The sequence below is a fragment of the Aspergillus flavus genome, chromosome 4 (assembly GCF_009017415.1).
Source record: "Aspergillus flavus chromosome 4, complete sequence".
Classification (NCBI taxonomy): domain Eukaryota; kingdom Fungi; phylum Ascomycota; class Eurotiomycetes; order Eurotiales; family Aspergillaceae; genus Aspergillus; species Aspergillus flavus.
Window position 1 is genome coordinate 15,191 of NC_092405.1, and position 20,000 is coordinate 35,190.

Genomic DNA, 20,000 nt, shown 5'->3' on the forward strand with positions numbered 1-20,000 from the left:
AAGTAGATAATTAAATAGTCTAAAATAACTAAAATAAAAAAGTAAATAATTACTAGCTTTTATCTAAGATATATATATAATTTATTAATAATTCTTTTATTATAGATATAATAATAATTATGTAAAATAACTATATTAAATACTCTATTTTAAATATATAGATATTTTAAAGATTAATTAGTAATATTAATATCTATATTTATTATTTTTTAATAATATATACTAGATTCTATCTTAAAATTATATATAGAGAATCTTAGAATTTTTTAATTATAAATTTATATTAAAAATTATAGTAAAAAAATTAAGAATTAATTTTCTATCTTTAATATCTACTATTTAGTATTTTATCTATAAATCTTTATTTAATTAATAGATTCTTTATTTTAATTTATAGATATTTCTTTAATATCTTTCTTAATCTAATCTAGATAAAAATTATTATAATCTATATAAATTATATAGATTATATAGCTATTTTTTATTATTTTTAAAAATTTTATATAATAGATAGCTATTTTATAAATCTCTAAAACTTATAAATATCTAATATTATCTTTTTTAAAAGATTATAATTTTAATTAATATTATTATTATAGATTTTTATCTAGTATATTTTATTAAAAATAGATATATAAAATAGAATAATAATAGAATAATAATAACTAATTTCTAAGTAAAAAATATTTAATAAATAAAAAATATTTAATAAATTATTTATCTAGTAATTATTTAAAAGAACTATAGATATTAATATTAACTATTATAATAAAGTTATATATATTATAGTAGTAATATAATTAAATATATTAATAATATAATAAATTTATAATACTAATAAGATATATTATATTATTAATATAAAAAAATTATAGTAGTAATATAATAGATAAAAATATATAAAAATATTTATTTATATATTTAATTTAATTTTTTATAATTAATTTATTTAATTATTATAGAGTTATCTTTAGTAATAAAATTAATTTTAATTTATTTATATTTTTTTAACTATTAAATATATATATTTAATAAATTTAGTTTTTTAGATTTAAGTTTAGTATTAATAGTAGTCTAGTATTAATTATATTTCTATAATAATAATAGTTTAATATTAATAGTAGTCTAGTATTAACTATATTTCTATAATAATAGTAATCTAATATTAATAGTAGTTTAATATTAATTATATTTTTATAATAATAGTAATCTAGTATTAATAATAGACTAGTAATAATAGAAATTCTATAATAATTTAATCTCTTTTTAAATCTATTATTTATAGATTATTTACTTTTAATAAAGATTTTAAAATTAATAATAAATCTAGTACTAATATTATTATATATTTTTAATATTTTAATTAATATATTAATATTAAGAATAGTTATAGTAATATAATAATTTATTAAAATAGATAGATAATCTAGCTAATATTTAGTTAATTCTATAAAGAATTTCTATTACTAGATTATTTTTTAGATCTAAATTATTTTTATATAAGATTTTTAATAGATCTAGCTAATTAAATAGTAAATAATCTTATTAAACTATACTTTATATTAATATACTTTATAAATAATAATAGATAATTTATTAAATTTCTAAAAAATAAAATAATCTATAGTTTTAAAAATAATTTAATAATAATAAAATTAAATAATTATAATAAAATTCTATTAATTTTATAGTATATAGAAATTATTTTTAAATATTATTATAATAATAAATAAATACTATATATTCTAAATATATAATTAAGATAATAAATATAGATTAGAAATTCTATTAGTAATAACTAATCTAACTAAATTTTATAATAAAATTTATATTAACTATAATATATTTTTTTAAATAATTAATATTTTATAAAATAAATAATTAATATAAAAAATATATCTAAATAATTTTATTAAATCTAAATCTAATTAAATCTAGCAGTAGATTATAAATCTATATAAAAAATTTAAGATAAATATATATTAATCCTAAACCGGCCCACCCGCTAAATAGGCCGTACTGCAAACCAAATGTACTATCTTTTTCCACCCCTTCTGGACTAGAGATCTATTAGTAGTCTATATAGAAAGTTTACTTTTAATATATATTAATTCTAAACCGGCCCGCTTACTAAACAGGCCTTACCCCAATTCCAATGCACTATCTTGTTTTACCCCTTCTGGACTAGAGAATATAGACATTAGGGATTATAATGGTTAGTCTTTATGTTATAGATTCACCCTATAGATATTCTGTTGCCATTAAGCAATAAGAACCTCTGGCTGACAATAGCTAATATTCAAATATTCAAGCAAATACTGTTCCGACACACACAAAGATACTCAGGTGCAGGAGACTGACGAATAACATCATCACTCCCAGTGGGACATATATATAGATTTGAGGGAACAGAGAGGTGGACTATGTGTGATTCCAAATCGACACTAGATAGACGATTGCGAGGCCATGGTGGATACGAAGAAAGAGCTCATAAGTAATACGACGACAGTACGGAATAGAAAATGTTACACTCCCTAGGAATGGCATGGCTGCTTGAAAAACAGTCAGCTTGTGGAAATGCAGCGTAGTCACTCAACATACCATCAGGGGAAATAGATCACGTTGATTCTGGAGAGAAAGCTCCACCTCTTGGACCACCAGCGCATTGAGACGTGGAAACTTGCGTGCACTCCGTCCATCCAACCTGTCGCCTGATGGACCTAGCGGCATGTTCGAAGGGTTATTCCTAGAATATCGGCCAGGAAGCTCATGTGTAAAGCGGATGCTTTCACTATGATAGTTCGATTTTTCTGTCTCGTTGTGGCTATATTTAAGCCGTTCACAGGTTCACGCTGCTGCTGTCTTCGCGCATTTCATGGGACTGCATGCCATGTCCGTTGGCTAGAGTCGTAGGACTATCATTCTGATTAAGATGTGTAGGTTGCATCGCAGAAGAATTCACAGTGGGCGATTGGACGAAGAATATGCAGCTGACGTTAGATGCTCATATTGGCGCATTTGCACTCTACATTGCGGCAGGGTGGCATTACAATATCCAAGCAGTGGAAGATGTCATCTATGTGCTGCATGAGTTTGGAAGCTACAACAGCTATTATAAATGCCAGGGAAAGCCTTGTGCATCAACTTCGGAAGAGCCGCGGAACGCTGCGGATTGGACCAACATTAAAGAGCTAACAGGCTCCCTTTTTATGCCGGATTGGTCTTCGGTTGGAGCAGGCCCGGCCATGCAGTTAGCAGGGGTGGTCGCTGATGGCCTGTTCAGTAAGGATCCCGTCATCATGTTCATTTATGACTGCGTAGAAACTCAAATTTCTGTTTCTTTGCATAGGTTGGGCGGCATGGCCATGGGGCAATCTGAACATGACAACCTACGTCGATGCTTCCTACGACCAGACTCTAATGCCAGCAGGGAAGGCATATATGATGCCTGTCTCCCCTTGGTTCTATACTAACATGCCGGGCTATAATAAAAATTGGCTTTGGAGGGGGATGACTTGTGGTATCAGCGTTGGATGCAAGTCTGGTATCTTCAGCCCATGTTCGTTGAGATAATCTCGTGGAATGATTTCGGAGAGTCTAATTACATTGGCGCATTGGATGACCGACAATACTCGCCGTTCGTGACTGGCAAAGCGCCATTCAATTATGCCAAATATATGCCCCATTGCGGCTGGCGCGACCTGGGCTATTGTTCATGTACTAGGGAGTAGACGCAGAAAAGCATGCACTGTATGTGCTCTGTTACTGATGACCTTCAAAGCATGCGTAGAGTAATTAACAGACTGCGTCCCAAGCAACAATAGCACCTCCCTGAACTGGAGTGCGGCAGGTAGTCTCATCAGTGTCATCGAGGGCGTCGATCAGGTTGTTGCAATTCGCATCACTGTAGAAGCCGACAACACAGTCTGGCTCCATATATGTCTTCTGAAATGCAACAGCACTACCATACCGTATATTGGTATCACACCCATGACTCCCAACGCCAGTGAACTCATCTGCGGCGCCAGTACATCGTGCATTCTGATGTAAGATGAATGACCAATCCCTGTTCTGCCGCTCTTCTATCAAGGTCGAGAACCCTGTGCTATTGGCAAGTGGCATCGAACCCGCACCGCTAAAAGATGCAGCGAAGACCAACGCCATCACTTTATTGAGCTGCATCTTCATTTTTTTCTGCTTTATCTTCTATTGGCACAGCTTCGATCTGAAAGGGTTGTGGCTCTCCGAATAAGTGGGCGCTCCCAGCTGGGTTGGATGGATCTCTTGGGCGTACTCGTTCGACGCGTGCTTGGAGAAGACAGGAGTTTATATAATTTCGATCTTTTGGGACGGACTGAATGTCATCACAAGTAATTCTGTAAAGGTACTTTGTCGGGTGAACTGGGATGTAGATGACCTCGTATGGTAAATGCGAGTCGTAATTGAGGATATCTTCCACGACGTCAGAGAGATTATGACTGCCTGGAGTACCCTTTATTTCACGCGGTGCCATATTGTTAGCCGCCATCCTTAACAAATTGGGAGGTGGGGGCTAGTAGTGGATATGATGGGATTTGGAAAATAATTGGCCTATGTTAGGATGTCCACCATCTAACATCCAGGGGGAGGGGGGAAAGCGATCCATTTATAAAATAAAATATGGACACACCTGATTGAGACCCTTTTTCGCCACGCTAGATAATAGAGTAAAGATCAGCCAAAAGCAGAAAGCAACAAATACAATACGATTCTTTACGCTTAGTTTAAAGGGGTCTAATAGCATATAAGTAATGAGCGATACTACGTAGCATTAATTTTGTGACCTCGATGCACCTCTATATAGAACGAGCATGATAAGCATGATAAGCAGGATAAGCAGGATAATCAGGATAATCAGGATAAGCAGGATTAATATAATTAGTGTCTAGAGGCTAAATCTTATGATGGGAGAGATGATATCATACTTCCTTCGACTTCTACTTACACGACATGCCAATATGTATTCCCTAGACAGTTGTGCTAGTTCCAATCCTTGCCAAGGGCATCCAAACCTGATCAACACTTTATGACGTCGTTATGCTTTTGCCCCCAAAGAATACTCTGTCACATACGAAGACATTATGGTGGTGCCCTCCTGAAGGAGAGGGAAGTACTGAACTCTCAGTCTCGTTTCCAAACTGGATAGGCAGCACCTGAGAAATGTACATGTCCTCCAATTCACTATTATAAGCGATATGTTTCCGCTGTCTTACTAGAAATATGGTGAGCCACACTCAGCACCTGAGAATTCCTGCATTAGCACCTTTGGAAATTTGCACTGGATGAGATGATATTGTCCTATTCCATCATTCAAGTTCATCATTCAAGTCCAAAGGCGATAGAGCGGCCAAGAGTGCTCCGCACTTGGCTTGGTATAGTTTAGTCTGAAATTTTCGGACCAATAAGGTTGCCTTTTAAACCACTGTTGGTAGGTACTGACATAGCTCAGTCAATCCATAGCAGGTTTGCGGAAGAGGGGTTGCCAGCCGCCTTTCACTCAAACTGAAGGCTGTTTGTGGGGTGCCGTCTCACCCCATGGAAGATGCACGTTCTCTGCACGTCTAACGATTGCTGTGGATAAGGAAAGAATTGACTATACGGGAACGGGATCACGGGGTATGCCCGCAACCGAGTTTTCTGTGTCGCTACGGAGTAACATGGTCAACTGGTCATCAGGTCGTGCAGAAATAAAGCTCCTTGCAATGCACCGTCAGTTAATCATCGTCTTTATAGAAATCGTTGCACGTTCATTAAATACGCAAACAACACACGGAAGGGGAGACTGAAGCTGCAAGTACTTTCTTCGTCTGAGTTGCCTTGCCTAGAAGAGAGATGCCCCTCAAGGGTGCATTGCGGCAAACACAGTCTACATTCGCGGCCTTTCCATTAATAACACTTCGTAAAGCGCGGAAAATCGATGTACAGGGTTCAAGTAAAGGCATATCCTGGATTACATAAGGGGATTAGGCATACGCGACGCTGCGCTTAGGCCTAAGCTGTGCCTACGAGGGTCGAGTGCTACCATCCTCCCCCAGCCAGAATTTGTTCGCCGATTTAATTGATTTCAGGATGTAGATGGGGGTTTTGTACACCTAGCTCATCTGTAGTGAAGGTAGATATTACGGCGAAGTTGTAATGAAGAGCCATACAACTGGAGGGTAGGGGTGGAAGTACAACCCTTGACTCCAATCGGAGAAATCAGTGATAATGGCCTGGCAGGTGATTTCGGCCCGAATCAACCCAAGATCCAGCAATTGTTCCTGTCCAAACAGTTGCTGGCTTCCGAATTAACCGATGTTACTTCGTGGGGGCAACTGATTAATGTGTACTTTTGAAACCTTAGGAACGGCTGTACGCCAAGTGCCAAGCTAGCTTCACTACTAGGTATAGAGTTACAGATCTATTACTGGTATAGGTCCTTTTCCAAGGCGCAATCTCAAAGCGGGGACAACCTTTTTGACTAGGATGCGTACCTGTTTATTTTTCAAAAACAAGTTTATTTCACCAGGCTAACCGAGGAAAATATGTTGTCAACCCCGCATCCCTACAGCCAAGCTTGCAATTTTGCCTCTGTTGGCTGCTTTTGCACTATCCACTACAGATGTTTGCCGCCCAAGCCTCCATCAATAAACAACACAGATTCCAGGAATTTTGCTGTGTCACAGGTTTACTCTCCGTAAAAGTATCAAATCTACAATCGACAAGCGCTTGCATATATTGATCCATTCACGGTCATCACTACACGCCTCTTCCATATCAGCTGTTTGGTCGTTACACCACTCCGTAAAAGAGAAAAGCACTTGGTCATGCCCCATCCTGAAGCTTAGAGCACAATCTCAACTTCTAGCAGAATAAAACTTGCTCAGTGAAATGAGCTCATACTTCTGCTATCATGCAATGGTACTTTCCCTTTAAAACAAAATTGTATTGGCGCCGCCTCATTTCCCCAAAAGGGGCGATGCGGTCTCCCCGCCAGGCAACAGGCGCATAAGCACCATAAGCACCGTAAGCACCATAAGCACTAACATCTTCCAAGAAAAAAGTGCGAGGCCACCGGCATCCGAATTATCTGGAGTGGTTGTCATCTAGCTCATATATATGGATGTCTGAACTTATGTGGAAATCAGTGATTAAGAGGAAACATAAAAGCAAGCCTTCGCGCCTCCGTTACCAATAATCATGAATTCAGAAGACAGGGACGAGATTCATATCAAACTTGTTGTGGCCACTCCTATCGAAGACTCGGTCATATCCGACATCACAGAACGTCTTCAAAAAGTCCATTCCGATACTACCCTCACTTCGATCACCCAGAGCGAAGGCGCTCTTTTCTTCCATTGTCCTTCATCTAACCCCGAGGTCCGGGACAGATTTGTGGATCTATTCATACAATGGCTGGACACTCGAGCGGTATCAATAACAAACTACAATATAATACTCGGACGGTTATGAGATTCATTCTTCGAGAACGGTGATTCTGCTGCTACCCGTTACCGCGGCCTCTCCCATTTCTGCCAATCCCGCAGACATCGCTCTATCATCTCTCGAGAAGCGCGATCGTTATATGTTTAATTGTTACAGCCCCGGCCGGGCCTGCCGTGGCACTGGTGATACTTCAGGAGCGGGGGAATCCCCAGCGGGGTGCTCACCTATCAACGCCAATGGTTGTTCCCAGTTCTCTTTCAATGGCGGTGGGCAATGGCGCCTGACGGGATACCTTAATCGGCAATGCACCGGGCAAGAGATCATACGCGTGAATGGGGGCTCAGTTACATGTCTCCAGGCACCCGGAAATTGGGCGGGATACATCATCAGTAAGATCTGAGAGATGCTCTTGGGGGCCAAATGCTGCTATGACTGTTACTCTCGTTTACTGTGACGAAAGCACTTACACGAATTACATTATTAGTGAGACTTGAGGAATACTGTTACCGGGAAATGTTGATATGACCGAATCACTCTCGATTACCTTTTGTTTGTTTGTTGAACGAGTAGGGCATCTGGCTAGTTCATCTTGCGCGCGGCAGACACGAGGAGATAGACCCACGTAATGTCAAGGCCTGACCTGCCATGTACCAACCCCTCTCTCTTCGGTCCTTTGCTAGGTGCCTCTTGACACGCGGGTATTGTGAAATTATAATTGTTGAGAATATATTCTGGACCGCCGCAGCGCGATTAGCCAAAAGCGTAATACATATCTTAAAAGTTGTACTGAATCTTCGAGCGTACTAACGTGGTGAATTGAAAGGTGATCCGATGGCTGCCTACTGCCAACTGGCTCAACTAGAAATCCCACCTATAATATACGTACCATGCCCGCACCACGTATCGTCCGGTATCTTTTCCATGTTTCCGAAGAATTCTTCGAGACGATCAATCCGTTCTAGGAACAACAGGTTTCCTTCAATGTGACACCAACGTTTTCTGTCGTCCAATTCATATCGGTAGGAACCTCTGGACGATGACCATGGGAAGAGCTGATCTGAAAGAGACTACGGAATGGATGGCCTTTCTGTCCCGTTAGATGACTGTGTGAAATCTGGTTCATGTGGCCTCTAACAAAAAAGAATCTGTCACTGATGGTGAGTGAAAATGGTCAACTGGCGAGATTGATTGGACTAGCAGCTCTGTTAGACGGTGGTGTTTTAATACCTTGACAATACTGTCAGCCCGCCTATGTGCAGCCATGACTGGAAAGGGTGGGTTCCTGGTGATCAAGGACTTTGGCACACGCTATAGTCAACCGCTTTCCTGCTGCCTAGCATGAGGACTTCAGCTGGAACTTGAGGAAAGCAGCAGAGCTAATTGTTACTACTTGTACCTAGATTGCTTGAACGTGCTCTTGAGAACGGAGATGTCAACCCTGCGATACGGGAACAGAAGGAATACTGAAGGAAATAGGGAGAAAAGATGCGAATTGGCTGGCTTTGGCATAGACTTGTTGGGAGCCATTTTAGGCGGCACTCGTGAATTATGTATCACGAATTGCTCAGCGGTATTGTTGCTACGGAGGGTGGATTTGCTGAGCACATCAAGAATGCCCACATGTACTTTTGGACCCCAACAAGCACTTGATGACTAGGAGACGTCTCTACCAGAAAGGCTTAGGACCAGGCTGAAACAAAATCGACGCCAATTACTAATCCCTGGTGCTCAGACGTATTATACGCAACGCTACACTTCCCAGTCACTCAGTGCCACTATCATAACTAATAGCGCTGTCCGCATAGTTACTCAGAAATTTGGAAATACCAGGCTGTCGGATGACTCCAGCGAAGAAAAAAACCTCTCTCTGGCGGAAGAAAAGAGGCGGATGAACTGTGCATCTCTGGGGATTACTTCAAGTATGACCCCGAGATGATACAATTCAGATATCTTGTCAAACAGCTCCTTTCCTTCTGTACTGAGCGTGACCTTTTGCTTTAGCAGGGTTGCCACTGCATTTTCTTTGATCTCTTCCTCATTTCCCTGCCGATGCTTTGGTCAGTTGGGGTTCCCCTGCGTTTCTCTCCATTAACCTTACATTATCTGCCGTCCGAATAAGATGCGGAGTATAGCGGACCCTCTTCGATGAGAGTTCCAAGGCAGCTGTTGCCTTTCCGTCAGTGGTGTCATTTACGATGGATTGGCTATCATTAACTATCGCGTTGCTATTCTAAAGCATTGATTAGCAAAAGCTCAAGCCGTAGACTAGGCTGCTTACCTCAGGGTTCTCGTTCCTGATAGGCCGAGGCATTTGCGAATAAGGCTGGTACATCTGAACGTTTGTTTCATTGGATGACTCCAAAGTCTGGCTGTTTGAAAGCAGTTCTGGGGGCCATGCCCAAAGTCCTCGTCTCATCGCATTGTCAGAGTAGGTGTCAGGTAGAGGAACATTTTGACCCCAGCATGCTGACGAGTCAAAGCCGGAAACATTTGGAAGAGAGCTGTCTGGGCAATGTTGTAGTTGTACCGGGATTTGGCTAATATAAGAGGGATCAGATGACTTATTGTCTGGGTGCAACGATTGAGCCGTGTGCCTCAGGCTCTCTTTACGCAACTTTGCTCTTGCACCTACAAAATTTTCGTTAATATCCAATGCTCCGGCCGTTACACTTAAACACGCCTCTAACAGCAAAACTTGCCCGACATCTGATGAGAACACCAAATAGAGAAGAAGGAAGAAGAAAGTGGCAAGACTTGGAGAGAGTCTAGGAAGCAGAACAAAAAAACCGAGCCAGGTACATACGGAACTTGCGTTGTGCGAGACGATTCTGGAGTTTCCTTTGAAGGCTGACTTCTCGCAATTTTCTCTCAGATGAGGCCCTTTCTCCTCCTCTACGGTCGCCTTCAATCTGGATATCGTCACTCGTGTTCATGGTACTGACTGTCGTTTATTGCGAATATTTCGATACTGAACCTCGTTAAGTTTTCTCATACAACATAGGTGCCAGCTGACTGGAGGAATCGGGACATAATATGTCTTGCTTGCTGAACCAAATTCGCAGGTGGAGCACTCATGATTACATGGGACGGGGGTCGCTCTAATAAGCATACTTCGGATAGTTAAAGATACTCATTGGTGTGACGTGACCTGGTTTTCAGTCTCTGGGGAAACAATAAGTTCTCTCTTTTCATTGGCTATTTGTTCCATAGCTGGCGTGCATTTAAGTCTTATCATTGAAATGTACTTGTTCCAGACGGTTCTGCGTTAGGGATGCCATTCGATCAGGAGATGACAAGAGGTACCCCTCCGAGCAAGAGCGTCATTGTTGCCCAGTAATTGTTCCATGCTGGACGCCTTTAGTTGGCGAAACAACTCAGGACAAAGGGCTACTGCTCTAATTCAGATCCGCGCTTAGACCAGCCAATATCGGCCTATTGATTGCGGCGCAGTCATTATACATCGCTCATACAGGAATAGAATGTAACATTGGAGCACAACTCTCGTCCGAGTGACCGGGGTCCAGGGGCCAAATTCTGTCCTGCCACGCCGGTGTTGCTTTCGTGCTATTAATTGATCCGGAGAAAATAGCAGACCGGAATTTGTTCGGAAAGGCCTTTCCTTTACTTTTCCTATTTGTGTTTGGGTGATTCCACCATAAATAAAGCCTTTCTAAGGATAACTCTTCCATTAGTGGTGACACACGGAAACGAAGGACAAGCGTATTTCGGAAACACTGGCATGATAAGTCGTGTTTCCTTGATGAAGCATTAATGCCCTATTGGCGTTTACCTCCCACTGCCTTGACATGATCCTGGCCGCATAGGTGGAGAAAGAAGCAAGGTCTCTCAAAGATCATAATTGGCTTCCACTGTGTTGGGCCGTCGCACTGGTTTCCAATTGGCTTGAATTGGCTCTCATGACCGCATGAGCAGTTTTGGCGACGCCTTTCCCCGACGCTACTGCTCCTTCACCACCGAGGAACCCACCGACCGATTTGAGGTGCTCAGAAAGTTCCTGTAACCCTGGTCGCCCATACGACCAGCAACCTGCAGCGGGTAGTGCCCAATGTGGGGAAGCAGTAGAATCGGTCCACAGCGATAATAAATTTGAGTGACTTCTCCCTAAGATCCCCGAGGAACCATTACCGTCATTGCAAAGCTGCGGCGGCTGGTTGTCCATGGTCTGATCGTCTACCATGACGATGAACCAGCAGGTGAAACGCCCTGCTAGGCTAGGTAGATTGTCCATAAATTAAGCCCCGTTAAGAGAACATTGGCTAGAGACAACAAAACGGGGCTAACTGCTGAGCTTGAGGACACACAATTGCGTTCACGGCTGACTCTCATGGTTTAAATCTACAACGGATCTGTGTAGATACCCCAAGGAATTATTACTGTAACCCACGAACTTCACTCCCCAATCGCGAAGGCGGTCAGATACCTAGCTGTGTGCAACAACTAAGCCACTAGCTCCTACTGTGAGCGGGCAAAAAATAAAGGAAAAAAAGAAAGGGCCAAGGCAAACAGGATAAAGCTAGCCGATATTTCGCATCAGCGGCTTAGGCTACCGAACAACTGCGCACAATTATCAGAGGCCGAGTTATGAAGTGAACCGGTCACACCGAACAAGGGAGGGACAGATTGTATGTGACTTTATCCATCCTGGCGCTTGACTCAGACGTAAGCGTTTCCTGTCGAAGAATCACCGAATTTTAGGTAAATACGATATAGGTAAAGAGAAGGAGCCACTAGACCCAGTCTGGCTCCCACCCAGGCCCACTGTATCGTTGATTGGTAGCTGGCAGAACCCACATGTGCGTAGCGGGTATTTAAATAGATCCTATTAAAACTACTAGTATTGCTGATATTATTAAATAATTAAAGTTATAAATAATTAATAGAAAGCCTTATTTAGTTAGATTATATTCTAGAAAATAATATAATAGTTTATTTTATACTTTTTAGTATTATTACAATTCTTAAATAGTTAAAAAAAAAATTAGAATTATAATAAAAAATCTACTATATAAAATAAATAGTCTATTAATTAAATAAGAAAATAGAAAATACAAAATAAAGCTCTATTATTAATTAAATAGTAGAATAAATATAAAGAAAATTAATTTCTATCTTTTTTTTCTATATCTTTAGTAGCGCTTAAATAGCTTAAGAATCCTTCTCTTTTAGAAAGTTCTTTCTTTTAGAATTCTAACTAAATAATCAGTAAATCTTTTTATTAAAAAAAGAGCTAAAAAATCAAGATATTAATCTCTCTAAGACTGGTTCAGAACTACAAAAGAAGCTGGGATATATGTAGATTGAGCAGGGGTAGGAGCCCCGGGGGTTCTATATGTCCTACGGGCCGATTCTGCATCGGCTCCGTGACAGCACCCTACATCCCCAACATACTAGGGTATAGGAGCGCTAGAGAGCGCTAGCAAATTGCAGATCCGGAAAAGTCCATTGCCTCCCGTCACCAGCTGTTCAATCGATCCCCAAGGGATCAATATATTCTTCTTCCTCTACTGCCCCCGTCTCTTCCTCTGGCTCCGAGTAAGCAAAATACTCGTTGACTGGGTCCGATTCATGATTCTCATCCTGCGCGCAATCTGTACTCCGCTGCGAACTATCCCCATCTTCCACATTGTCAGTTAACTGAGAGCGAGTGTCGTCAGGAAAAAGGAGTGAATCCCAGCTTTCAAGATTGGCAAAACACCGAAGGCAGAATATCTCCCCTGATCTGTAGTATCCAGACCAGGGGCCGTATAAATTATAGTAATCTTGAAGGACTAGCTCGAATGGGAGGTACAGAAGGTTACTGCACCGCGAGGTTAGTATCTAAACAGTTTATACAGTTTTGTGAAAGTATCGGACCGTTATTGTGGAATGCTGACCTGTCAGTTTCATCGATTGAAGAATCGGAAAAATCTGCATCCGGCTGAGATTTAGTGTCTGCGATCACGCTTTCGGCGGCATGCGGTGCAGCAGGTTGTTCACCGTTGCCTCTTTTATCTCGAGCATCAGTGCATAAGCCAACGCGACTTTCGGCACTCTGTCTGGATGGAGCGGCCTCCGAGTTTTGAGTTTGATAAGCATCATATTCATCCTCATTGAGTGTATCCTGCATATGCTCTGAGTTAGCGTGAGTATGGGATTCTGGCGGACGACCATCCCGTAGCCACTCCTGCTTCGAACATAGGCAAGTGCGAATTCTGATACGATGCTTGACTTCTTCCCACCACGGCTCCAACATATACCCTTTATTCTGAATGTCTAGCATCCTGGCCTCTAGGCCACAATTGCAACACTCAACCTCGTCGGGGTATATAAAATCACCCTGATCCAGTCGTCGATTGGGTGGTCGTTGTATTGGCTGTATTGACCAGAGATCGAGAAGCGTTTCCCGGTTCCACCCGTTTAAGCTCGGTGGATGTCTTTCTGTCAGTTCATCTGAAACCAAGCGGTTGATATCTGGGTACCACGCGCGCACCGTAGAGGACCAACGGAAGAATAGTAAAGAAGACCGCAGTGATCTTGCCGTTGGCGTTTCCCCATTGAATGCCCGAAGATCCGCGCCCCTATCAATGAGCGCCTCGTGAACCAAGAAGCAGTCGCTGAGAATGGACTCAAAAGGCTCACCAAAGGCATAGCCGGACGTAATTTCAGTGTACCGCTGCTGGTCAGGTACGAAGTCAAGGAGAAATTTTATACTGACAAGATCATCTCTCTCGCTGGCTAAACGTAAGGCATAGAGAAGCCCGTGGTCGTCAAAGGTTCTTGTCAAATCCTCGCGGTATTTGCGCAGTAGCAATGAATAATACTCATGTGCCACTGGTGCGAAAGGCTCCCTGTCTTCGTGTATATCATTCTCGTGCGTGAGGAGAATCCACCCATTCGATGTTGGCTGGGAAAACTCAAGACAATCTGCAAACAAATACATCACAGCGACGTGCTCGTGTCTAAAAGTAGAGTTTCCGATAAATGTCTCTGGTGTACTGCCGTGAGTTTATTTTGTGTTGCGCTGTACTGTGACTCGAAAAGGGACACTAACTGGTGAGCCACAAACACCATCTCATATGCAAAGGCTCTCTTATCAGCACCATGAGCGATGAGGAACTTTGCCAATCGAGAATGACCTTTTAGTGCGGCTATCTGTGAGATAAATTAGAGTCCTGTCACCAGCGGGCGATGCAACGGCCACCCCTTTCAGAGCGCCCGGTGGCTGGTCTAAACTCACATGCAACAGACTCCATCCCCAGCTGTTGGTGTCGTAGATCGATGCCTCTCCCGATAAGAACATCTCGCGAACAGCCTCGACATTTCCGGTCTCGCAAAAGCGAAAAATCAGCGAGTTATCCGGAACTGCGTACACGGGCCTCAGACCATATTTCCATGAGCCAAGCCGATAGCTCGCCATGGCATTGAGTCCGTACCGCATCCCCAGCCTCCGCAGCCAAGATGCGGGATAGAAGACCATTGTTCTTCTGGTCTCTCTCTGCTCTGCAATTTCGTTGTCAATAGCAACTCGCCTCTGGACGATCTCCGTGCGGCAGTACACCGTGCCAAAGAAGGTTTTATAGGGCACTGACTGGAATAACTGATTACCTGTTACCAACTCCTTGTGCGTAGTCTCTCCCGCGACAAGTCCAGCTGGCAGTACAGATTGCTCGAGGAACGGGGGGTTAGTGCCTCCTTGTAACCGCCTAATGGGCACATTGAGGAACTGGGAAAAGACGCCTGGATCGTGCGCAGCTCTCTCTGCGAAGGACTGCCCAGCCATATAACTATTTGACCGGCTCACCATTGTACATGGGATGCCTAAAAGATGTGGAGAGCACAGTTGTCAGTCCCGCATGATGGCAAGGCAGTCATAAACGTACCTATGCTCCTTGGGAATGTTCTTGAAGACGTATAGAATGCACCTTGACCAGATAATGAGCCATGGACTGTATTTCCAAATTCCTTGGACAACTCACATTCTTCGTATGTGGTACAGGTTAAGCACTCGAGCAGAGCCTTGGCACAAGATGCACCAGAAGCAGCCGCGTAGTCTTGCCATTCTTTGTTTTTGTGACTGTCCGCGTAGTCACATACGCCCTTGATCACGAGTGAAGAAAGAACTTCACAGACGCCAGCACCCTCCATTTCAAATCCAATGATATGCTCTTCACGTGCTAGTCTATCACGATGATAAGCGGATTTCATCACAGTGTCGCTCGACGCAATAGGTCCGAGGTGTATGCAGGGCCGAGGGTTAGTTTCGCTGCTGAGACGTGCTCGTGTAATCAGTGCCCCTTCACACCCAACGCGATCACAATCTGTAGGCCGTTCTAAGTCGCCGGTGGCCTTGTGTTCACACGAGGCGGGAAACAGGCGGTCTTTATCGACGCCAGGATAAGCCCAAACGGTATCTTTCCGCAGTGTCTGCAGGTATTGGCTGTGCAAGTCTCGAAACTGCTTCCTCATTGCCCGTGTAGACAAGCCTGCCAGGAGCGATAGAACCGCCCAGTTCGAGCGATCGAGAGTCTCCTTGATGCCTCCCCGCCGCTCAAAGCGGTCCGGGTATTGTCGCCCGAAATCGAATTTCATCACCTGATGACTGATTATAACGTCACCCAGAATTAGTTCGGCTCCCCGGGTATTGGGAAAGGGAACGCCTCCGCAAATCCCAACGACAAGGGTCAAGCTGATGTGTGGAAAACTCGATCGCAAGCTCGCAGCGGCTCCAGCAGCACTCGCCCTGCCCATATCGAGGAGGCAGACGACGACAACATTCGAAACGCCCATCCTTCCGGTCTGGTAATAATTTGAGTCGCCATAATGCCGCAGTGTGGTGATATTGTTATAGCGCTCGTCGAGCAAGGCTTCTACCGTATCGAACTCGCGAGGCAGCGCGCAGACGATCGCAAACTCGAACTCATGCGGTTCGGGTGGCATCGCTCATAGCGGGGGATCGAGGAAGGCCAAAGAGAATCGTGGTATGAATGACGTCAATGGAGACCGAGTTCATGATCATCTCTGCTCGCATGGAGATGGTGAAGGTGAGATGACTTTGGGTTGAAGGGCCGCGGGGTACGTTGGTCTGCACAGCCACAAGCCCAGTTACACGCACTGAGGCGCAGTGGTCATGTCGTATGGTATCCCCCAGCTTTGTGATGGTTGGCACCATCTAGTGCAGATAGAGGGTCGTTCCTCTTCATTATCATCGGTCGGTATCTTGTTGACCATGGGAGTGATCGGTGTCTGGTCAGTGGCTGGCGGCCGCCCTCAGGTGCTTTACTATAGCATACTCACTAAGTGCTTGGCAGTGGGTCTAGAAGATAATACTATTTTGTTTAAAGGTCAGAGCGATTTCGAGACGGACGGTGTGTCACATAACTATACGGCCTTCTTATACTTGTATGTATTGTTTTGGTAAGACAGGGTTGCTGTCTTACTAATTTCCTTATGTATATTCTATATACAGCCCTGATTATATACTGCTATAACTATTATAGCTGAAGACCTATTTTCTATAATTATTTAGAGCCGAGACGCAGCTCTTTTATAGAAATTGGTTATCTCTAGTCCTGCATTAAAGTGTCGGTCTTCAACAAACTAGATTGACTTTCATATGACACATTTTTCGAGCACTGGCAAACCGTTTATATAGACCTTGCCGTTGCAACACATGCCTCTCAAGCAAACATTCTGCCATATGTCCAGGTGAATTCGATCCAACCACGATATCAATTCCTGTTTCCGGGGGACTAATCTAGTTGAACACGCCATAGCACTACCATACACTAGAGATGAAAGCCCGTACTCAAAGCCTCTGAGAAAACGCTCTCCACTACAATGGTTGTGTCCAGCTCTATGTACGGAACTGGGACAATTGGATAAGCTCTACACGAATAGAGAGTATGCTGCCGCTCTGGGCGATGACTCCAATATTCTCATGAAGCTTCCTTTGACGTATATGGTCGGACAAAAGAATCTGGTTGTGGGCGAGTCTCGGAAAAAGCTCAGCGGTAGAGATAGATTGCAGCTCCACGTGTAAGACTGAAACAACCTGTTCTGTGCTTTCTTGGAGCATGCTTCATTGAGTATCGATGGCTAAGACCCTCTGGCTAAGCATCATCTGTTCTAGTACTGATTTAGGAGTCGAGGAGGAATCAGAGTCTATCTCCATCTTCAGTTCTATCATGACTTATTGTGAGCTATCTTATGCTTTGTCCTTTTGTCTTTCTTATCTATTACACCCATTTATAGATATCAAGGAATGTAAAAACGTACCGGGCGAGTAAGCAGGGAAGTGCTCGCTATTAAAGTATTAATCCGGTCCATATGAGTTCCCGACCCTGGAATACAGTCTGGGCTCCTACCATATCCAGGTTACAGGCAGTACTATCGAACCTTGGCTGTTAATGACAATGCAATGAGACCCAAAGAGTCGTCTCCTATGCAATACCAGTTGGGACATAGGATTAAAATTCTTTATGCAGTTCGGGTCTGTATAGATAATGGTAAATAGATAATTTAATATCTGGTGAATCATTAATAGTAGACTAATTAGTATTAAATACATTTCCTTCTATACCAAGAGAATCACTTTTATACGCTATCTATCAATATACCCCACCCCCAACACACGACATGGTCCTGTATCCCCTATGGAATAGAAGCGTCTGGTGGTGTTTCGTACATCGATGCGGGCACGCATATCATTGATGGGAACTTGCAGTCGTTGCCAGGTGCTTCCCTGTCACGATACTGAACTGACCACCAGCGGCGGCCGATACCAGTTTCTTACCGTCCACATACTTACTTTGAAGAAGGGTCGGTCTTTCTACCTCATCAAGGCCAGGTTGACCAGCTTGACTTTGAACATTGAAGCCCCAGCTGTAGGCCTTTCCGGCTTCTGTAATGACAAAGGAGTGATCCGACGCTGCGGTTGCGAATATGATCCGGTCACTGATGCCATTGAGCATATGCGGCTGTTTCAGTATCCGGGGTCTTCCGTATCCATCATGAATGATATTTGACAACGGCATATCTTCGGTCCCCATTCCAAGTGCTTTATTATCAATACGACCCCAGGTCAGACACCCGCCAAGGGCAGTAATGGCTATGCTGTGGTCCTTTCCACCGCATATGCTGACCATTTTACCATATTTCCGAAAGCCACGAACCTCCGTTGGAAACGCCACGGTGGCATCATGATGGCCCGCGCTCGTCGGAACGGCCGTTTGCCCAAAGTTGTTGGATCCCCATGCATATACAGCGCCACTTCGATGTAGGGCAAAAGAATGGTAGGATCCGACCCCAATGTCTTCAATTCCGGAAGGAAGCGCACATTGATCAGGGACAAGAGGATGCGATTGATGTTGTCGGCTTGCGCGGCGTCTTCCTAGTTGATGCTGTTCATCACAGCCCCAGCTGAAGACCGTGCCGTTTGATGTTAGTGCGAGAACGTGCTGGGCACCCGCAGCGAGTTTCACAACATCACTGAGAACAGAAATCTGGACAGGAGTTCTCTGTTCTTTCTTACTTTCTGGGGCAAATCCAATACCTCCATTAGCTCCCTGCGATCGTCAGTCGGAGAAAGAAGAATGGACACGGGGCTCTAGCAAACGTACTCTAAATGTTCCCCAGCCATAGACTAAGCCATCCGTCGTAAGGGCGAAAGTTGCACTGTCTGATGCTGCCAATTGAGCGAATACAGTTCCCTTGGGGAAGAGTGATGGATTCACAGGACTAGGAGTCGCTTCGTTCAGGTTGAGGGTAATGTCGTCGGCATCGCTCTCCTGGTCGGACTCCGTTTCGCCATTGACATCATTCGCGCCATCCTGGCCGGTCTCCCCCTTCTTCTTCTCTTGTTTCGTATCTCTCCCCAATGTACCCTCGTCGTTGACACCCCAGGTGAGGATCCGATTGTCATGAGTCAAAGCCGCCGAGTGAACACCTCCAACGGTCACGTGAACTACTCCCACACTCTCGGCTGCCAACTTTTGGTTGAGAACTGGGCGCACTAGTTCTGACTTCTTCGTCAAGTCTCCGAGACCAAGCTCACCATAGCAATTGGTTCCGAATACGTATACATCTAGTAACTGTGTCGGCACATGATTTTGCAGTAAAGGTTGTTCTAGACGGCAAGTGCGCCAATGTCAGCCAATCCAGGACGCAAGGGGGAACGAGAACCCTTACCTTTTCGTCGCTTGGGCTCTTTTCTCGGTGGTTCTGGCCTTTCGTCTTCCACGACATCGGCATTCCTCTTTCTTTCTAAAGACGCGACGGCCGACTTCGCATTCGGCTTCTGCTTCTTGGCGCCTCCGGAAGACTTATTCTTCTGGCCAGTGGAGCCAGCACGGCGTTGGGGAGGCATGTTGGCTGAGGTGTTGTAGATCGGAGTAAGAGGAGAGAGTGGAGTTGATCGCCGCGTGCAAAAAAACAAACCAGGACCAATCGGAACGGGGATCACCTGACCCGATCCGCGTGTGCTTCACGACGCGGGTGATCAACCCATGGAGTGGAGCCGATTTGCTGCTGAGTATCAC

At 43.3% G+C, this 20,000-nt stretch overlaps 6 protein-coding genes across 6 annotated transcripts; 2 read left to right on the forward strand and 4 right to left on the reverse strand.

Moving 5' to 3' along the window:
• Positions 1–2,984: 2,984 nt before the first annotated feature.
• On the forward strand, positions 2,985–3,473 carry F9C07_2105776 (uncharacterized protein; the record flags this gene model as incomplete). Its single annotated transcript, XM_041285705.1, has 1 exon — positions 2,985–3,473. One exon carries the CDS (start codon positions 2,985–2,987, stop codon positions 3,471–3,473), a length of 489 nt encoding a protein of 162 aa, XP_041145501.1.
• A 322-nt stretch (positions 3,474–3,795) lies between these two features.
• F9C07_2231826 (uncharacterized protein) lies at positions 3,796–4,188 on the reverse strand (the record flags this gene model as incomplete). Its single annotated transcript, XM_041285708.1, has 1 exon — positions 3,796–4,188. The coding sequence occupies one exon, from the start codon at positions 4,186–4,188 to the stop codon at positions 3,796–3,798; it is 393 nt and encodes a 130-aa protein (XP_041145502.1).
• A 5,311-nt stretch (positions 4,189–9,499) lies between these two features.
• Positions 9,500–10,397, reverse strand: F9C07_2105778 (uncharacterized protein; the record flags this gene model as incomplete). The annotated part of the gene is made up of 3 exons (XM_071508996.1): positions 9,500–9,694; positions 9,743–10,092; positions 10,268–10,397. 3 exons carry the CDS (start codon positions 10,395–10,397, stop codon positions 9,500–9,502), a joined length of 675 nt encoding a protein of 224 aa, XP_071366182.1.
• Positions 10,398–12,645: 2,248 nt separating this feature from the next.
• F9C07_2282852 (uncharacterized protein) lies at positions 12,646–16,837 on the reverse strand. Its single transcript, XM_071510590.1, has 5 exons — positions 15,345–16,837; positions 14,702–15,282; positions 14,516–14,616; positions 13,359–14,423; positions 12,646–13,282 (listed from the first exon to the last, which is right to left on the reverse strand). The coding sequence occupies exons 1-5, from the start codon at positions 16,399–16,401 to the stop codon at positions 12,949–12,951; spliced, it is 3,138 nt and encodes a 1,045-aa protein (XP_071366183.1). The 5' UTR covers positions 16,402–16,837; the 3' UTR covers positions 12,646–12,948.
• Positions 16,838–17,750, forward strand: F9C07_2212274 (uncharacterized protein; the record flags this gene model as incomplete). The annotated part of the gene is made up of 5 exons (XM_071509659.1): positions 16,838–16,863; positions 16,991–17,169; positions 17,254–17,499; positions 17,594–17,658; positions 17,716–17,750. Exons 2-5 carry the CDS (start codon positions 17,135–17,137, stop codon positions 17,748–17,750), a joined length of 381 nt encoding a protein of 126 aa, XP_071366184.1. The 5' UTR covers positions 16,838–16,863; positions 16,991–17,134.
• Positions 17,751–18,167: 417 nt separating this feature from the next.
• On the reverse strand, positions 18,168–19,828 carry F9C07_2105781 (putative pheromone response protein; the record flags this gene model as incomplete). Its single annotated transcript, XM_041291671.1, has 3 exons — positions 18,168–19,028; positions 19,083–19,588; positions 19,651–19,828. The coding sequence occupies 3 exons, from the start codon at positions 19,826–19,828 to the stop codon at positions 18,168–18,170; spliced, it is 1,545 nt and encodes a 514-aa protein (XP_041145505.1).
• Between the last annotated feature and the right edge of the window lie 172 nt (positions 19,829–20,000).

Coding starts and splice junctions, on each gene's coding strand:
- F9C07_2282852 (XM_071510590.1), bottom strand. CDS start 16,401: ATGCCACCCGAACCGCATGAGTTCGAGTTTGCGATCGTCTGCGCGCTG. Junction 14,617..14,701: donor GGGGATGGAGTCTGTTGCAT/GTGAGTTTAGAC, acceptor TTTATCTCACAG/ATAGCCGCACTAAAAGGTCA. Junction 14,424..14,515: donor ATGGTGTTTGTGGCTCACCA/GTTAGTGTCCCT, acceptor CTCTACTTTTAG/ACACGAGCACGTCGCTGTGA.